Below are 6,131 nucleotides of genomic sequence, written 5' to 3'. Positions count from 1 at the left end.
AACAAAGCCGAAACGTTCACCTCATTTCATATTTCTCTGTGGATTTTCCGCATAAAATGATCAGTGTTTTGTGATCGTCAATTGCATGTATATATATATATATATATATGAGGGAAGGGGATGTTCCCTCCATGCTGGATATTATATTTACCAGGAAAGAGGAGAGATTTATCATTCAGTACCTCCCTCCCTTGGGTAAAAGTGACCATGTCTTTTTGGGACTAAAGTATGCAATGCATTATAATCTGGAAGAAAATGAGCTTGAAGCAGTTGAAAAACCTGATTTGTGGAGAGGTCATAATGGGGAACTCAGATATTTCCTTAAGGAATTTGACAGAAACACTTGCTGTTAAGACATTAGGACATCTTCGGACATTAGGACATCTTCAGAACGAGTGGATTTACAGGTCGAGAACTGGACATAAATAGGCAGGAGAGAATGGTGGAGTGAGGCGAGGTACAATACGTGGACACTGCAGAGGGCCTATTGGCCCATCCGATGCAGCAACCACACACAGGCCCAAACATAGATTGGGAGATGGCTTCTTCAATAATGAATTGTAAAAGTACTTATAACAGAAACATAATTGGATCTGCTTTGATACAGATCACAAAAGAAAGTAAATTGAACATTAGCAGCGGTTTATATAACTTAGATCCATTTTTAATAGATCAATTAAAGGGCGATTTAAGTAGGATCATTGGAACACATTTGTCTCACTAATTCATTGTAAATATCTACTATTTTTATGCTATGATTATCCATGTTTGGGCCTGTGTGTGGTTCCTGCATCGGAAAAATTCTTGTTTCAATTTTCCTCCGTGGTCTGACACTGACTATCTATCTATCTATCTATATATCTATCTATATATATATATATATATATATATATATATATATATATATATATATATATATATATATATATATTTATATATATATATATATATATATATATATATATATATATATATATATATATATATATATATATATATATATATATATATATATGTCGTACTTAGTAGCCAGAATGCACTTCTCAGCCTACTATGCAAGGCCCGATTTGCCTAATAAGCCAAGTTTTCATGAATTAATATATTTTCTCTAATTTTTTTCTTATGAAAAGATAAAGCTACCCATTTCATTATATATGAGGTCAATTTTTTTTATTGGAGGTAAAATTAACGTAGATATATGACCGAACCTAACCAACCCTACCTAACCTAACCTATCTTTATAGGTTAGGTTGCGTTAGATAGCCGAAAAAGTTAGGTTAGGTTAGGTAGGTTAGGTAATCGAAAAACAATTATTTCATGAAAACTTGGCTTATTAGGCAAATCAGGCCTTGCATTGTAGGCTGAGAAGTGTGTTCTGGCTACTAGGTACGATATATATATATATATATATATATATATATATATATATATATATATATATATATATATATATATATATATATATATATATATATATATATATATATATAAACAGATAATTAGTGAAAACAAAAAAAATTTAAATTATTTTACCTTGTACCTAGATCCACCAGGCCTGTTTGGAGCATGTTTAAGTACTTCAGAAATTTGAAAGGTCACGTCTTCCACCTTAACTTGCGGATGTGCGTTGATAGATGATTCTGTAAAATTAACAGTTATTTATATAACAAATTCTGTATAACAATAATATTCTGTAAAATTAAAAGTAATTTACACATCAGATAAAACTCTCCAGAGATGGTGATACACAACATATAAAAGACAAGTTTCAGAACAAGATATGCATTTAGGAATAAGGTTTCGTACATGTAGGTAGCACATGAGAAAAAAAGTGGAAGGTGATCAAGTTTATATTAACATGTTAACGGCTTTATTGAGGCTTTGCAAGAATGAAAAATATTACTAATATAATCTCACCGACCAATGAATTGTACGTTGTTTAAAAGTCAATTATTTACATTATTATTATTATTTAATACTAATGATATAAAAATGCATTTTGCAATCTACTATTTATGCAAGTAATAACCACAGGATCATGAAATAAACTGCAAAATACTGTAAAGGATAAACCAATTAAGTTTACATTTTCCCATAGCTAAGTCAGTCAGTTCTACAGTACTAGCAGCAGAGAACAATTATGACCAACCTCTATTAAATGAAACAATCTTAAGAGCAAGTGATAGAAATATAATCATTTATACTTAATGTACACTTAATTTGAACTTAAAATTTTAATTTTTTAGTGAATTTTAAATAAAAAAAAATTATTTAATTTTTTTGTTACTTACTTAAAATAACATTATATAGTTCTTGTTTTTCTAGAAATGCTAATTTCTTCTTTTGTCCTTTTAGGCTGTATAATGACCAAAGGCCGTTTGTTCCTATCTTCTTCATCATTCTTCGAACTGTAGTTGCACAATCAGACCCACGTACACTGGTTAAAAGCAACACCTAAAAGCAACAACAAAAATGTAGTACACTAGTAATTTTGATATATGTATGTATGTATGTATGTATGTATGTATGTATGTATGTATGTATGTATGTATGTATGTATGTATGTATGTATGTATGTATGTGTATGTATGTGTATGTATACATATATTATATATATATATATATATATATATATATATATATATATATATATATATATATATATATATATATATATATATATATATATATATATATATCTATATATATATATCTATATATATATCTATATATATATCTATATATATATATATATATATATATATATATATATATATATATATATATATATATATATATATATATATATATATATATATATATATATATATATATATATATATATATTGGTGTATACTGGCAGCAGGTTTTCTTTCAAACATGTTTCATTGAATATGACCGCATATTCTGTATTTATTATTTTCTGGTTTAGGGCTTCTATCCCTCTAACTATTTTCTTAGCATCAGGGCTTAATTGAAATAGGAGTTCTCCAAAACTCATTTTCGTACTTTTAAGGTGAAGAAAAGAAGTGATTTACTATAGAGTGTATTACACTTATTTATATAATTTGCACAACGTTTCAAACCTCCATGGTTCATTCTCAAGTGAACAGATCTTACAATACTAGTTGATTTTATACCCGCACTGGGTCAGGTGATAATACAATGAAGGTGAAAACATGGGGGGATACATAAGGGATAAATGTGAGGTGAAACTAGTATTGCAAGATCTGTTCACTTGAGAATGAACCATGGAGGTTCGAAACGTCGTGCAAATTATATAAATAAGTGTAATACACTCTATAGTAAATCACTTCTTTTCTTCACCTTAAAAGTACGAAAATGAGTTTTGGAGAACTCCTATTTCAATTAAGCCCTGATGCTAAGAAAATAGTTAGAGGGATAGAAGCCCTAAACCAGAAAATAATAAATACAGAATATGCGGTCATATTCAATGAAACACACACACATATATATATATATATATATATATATATATATATATATATATATATATATATATATATATATATATATATATATATATATATATATATATATATATATATCATAACTTATGATAAGGCATCTTATCATAAATAACATCTCAACAAAAATCACATCATTCTAGGAGGTGATTTCAATATTGACCTGGGTCTACAAAATAACCCTCTAGTTGACTGTTTCCATAACAGCATGTAATCCTCTATGATAATCCCCACAATCACCAAGCACTAGACCAAAGTTCTCAAGTCAAGCCTAGCCTCGGGCCGGGCTTGGGGAGTAGAAGAACTCCCAGACCCCCATCAAGCAGATAAGTGTGTGTGTTATGAAGAGATACATCTCAACGACTAACAAAATTAGCAAGAGAAATATAGTCGTTGAAATGTAAGCCTCATCCTAACCATACACTCAAGACCTTGAGAAAGCACTCAGGAGAGTGTGAAAGACTCTGTGTTAATATTACATAATTTACAAATACGTAAGTGTTATATTTTATCCTATCCTATATAAACAAGATTATATCATTATTCTTATTATTTAGCAATTTTATCTTTTCTGCATGAACTATCAAAAAAATTTAATTAGAAAATTAGCAAATATCTGTAATATTTAAGATGAAAAATTGAAGGAAACATTACTGTTAAAATACCACTTACAAATTTTGTTCTGAAACTCGATTCCGCTAACTTCCTATTGAGAACATTAAGATCACCTTCTGCAGCAATAGGATTTGGTATTAGATCTTCTATGATCTTGTCTGTTTCTTTTGTAGTCAAAGTTGCTTTCAATATCTTCACATCACTTTTCAGTTCATTCACTTCAGTGTATATGGCCTGCAACATGTTACCTGGAAATTTATACAGTATATAGAAAGTGTACATGCTATTATATTACATATCTTGAATGTACATTTAAAATAAAAGCATTATAAAGTATATTTTAAAATAACTGACACTGAGAAAGCACCCAAAAAGTAGGCTATGACTGATGTGATAGATAATGGGATAATTTCTTAGTAATTATGAAACTGCTTATATAATTGGAAGCAAATTCAGCAATCTAACCTGCTCAGTTTGCAGTCTACTTCAACATGAAACTTATGCCTATCACCCATAGGGTACATATAGGTTATAGGCTACATAATAAATTAATTAAACTTTCAAAACTTACTCATATTCTGCATCATTTCTTTCAAACTCCCATCGTTCTTGTCTGGTGACTTTGGGTCGAATAAATTCCTTGACCTTGGAGTCCTAACGACTGAAGTACTTGGCGTGACCAGCTCATTGTCTTTAAGATTGCAAGATTTAGCTATTAAAATATAACTACTGTACTGTATAATCAACAAATTTCATGAGCTTTTACTACTGCATACTAATATTATAAGTTATACTATATGTCTACATCACATTTAAACTACCCAACATCAGAAAGAGGGTGAGCCAACATCAGAGAGGGGGGGGGGGGTTATCATGAGAGAGAGGAGGGCCAACATGAGAAGAGAAGAAAAAAGAAAAGAAAGAAAGAAATAAAGAAAAAGAAAGATAGAGAGACATACAGAGACAGACAGACACATACACACAGAATAAGAAGAGGTGACAGAACATAATTAACAAAACAAATTTCAACGTGAGAAAAGGGAGGTCAACATGAGAGAGAGAATGAGGGTCAACATGAGAGAGTGGGTCAACATGATATATATTTTAAATAATTACTTATTACCTTCATGAAGAAATACTGATGGCGTCAACGGTGTATTGTGAAGTGTAGTCTTCACTGGAGACTGCTTTTGTAGGACTGTTCTATTAGCTGAAAAGTAGTTATGTTTATTTCAAACATTCGTTAACCAAATAATATTTTAAAGACTTTAATATAGTTTGAACTAACATGAGAGAGGTGGGGGTCAACATGAAATACACATTTTAAAAATTAACTTATTACCTTCATGAGGAAATACTGATGGCGTTGAAGGTGTATTGTGAAGTGTAGTCTTCACTGGAGACGGCTTTTGTAGGACTGTTCTATTAGCTGAAAAGGAGTTAATTAACTTAAGGTAAGGGACAAATTAACACGTAAGGTAAAGGTAAGATAAAGGACAAATTAACACGTAAGGGACAAACAAAAAGAAAAGTAATAACAAACCTGCTTGTTTCTAGTGACTAGATCAAAGGAAAACCAAAATTTCCCTGAACTGTGACAAGTGAAAAGCAGCTGCTAGACAAAGTGGGAAAAGTTCACTAGACCCCATATGCACATAAAAGAATAATATGCTTAATATTAAACAATTAGAAATAAACACATATTTCTATACAGAAATTCCAGATAAGCATAAAAATTACTCAAAGCTTCTAGTACTTCCAGAAGGAATTAAAAAAAAAAAAAAAAAAAAAAAAAAACAGCAAGAACTAAGTTTAGAGCAGTTTTTAGTTTTTTTTTAAACCAAAAGCATTAATAACCAAAGGAAGCATGGTTAAATATCAATTTAGAACTTTTAATGTTATTTACTACTAATCCTTACATTCACTTAATATACCAGAATAATATGGTATTTGCGGAGGACTTATTTCTTTTGAAGGTGTATTCTCATATGAAGATGGCGAACACTTCTTCTTGGATTGAGACGAGTG

The 6,131-nt window shown here is 30.0% G+C and overlaps 1 protein-coding gene across 1 annotated transcript; it reads right to left on the bottom strand.

Moving 5' to 3' along the window:
- Positions 1–1,524: 1,524 nt before the first annotated feature.
- Positions 1,525–4,430, bottom strand: LOC138372353 (uncharacterized). The gene is made up of 3 exons (XM_069337635.1): positions 4,161–4,430; positions 2,292–2,454; positions 1,525–1,640 (listed from the first exon to the last, which is right to left on the bottom strand). The coding sequence occupies exons 1-3, from the start codon at positions 4,383–4,385 to the stop codon at positions 1,525–1,527; spliced, it is 504 nt and encodes a 167-aa protein (XP_069193736.1). The 5' UTR covers positions 4,386–4,430.
- Between the last annotated feature and the right edge of the window lie 1,701 nt (positions 4,431–6,131).

This window comes from Procambarus clarkii, chromosome 38 (assembly GCF_040958095.1).
Source record: "Procambarus clarkii isolate CNS0578487 chromosome 38, FALCON_Pclarkii_2.0, whole genome shotgun sequence".
Lineage (NCBI taxonomy): Eukaryota > Metazoa > Arthropoda > Malacostraca > Decapoda > Cambaridae > Procambarus > Procambarus clarkii.
The sequence above is the reverse complement of the archived record's forward strand: the minus strand, read 5'-3'. Positions and strand labels throughout refer to the sequence as shown.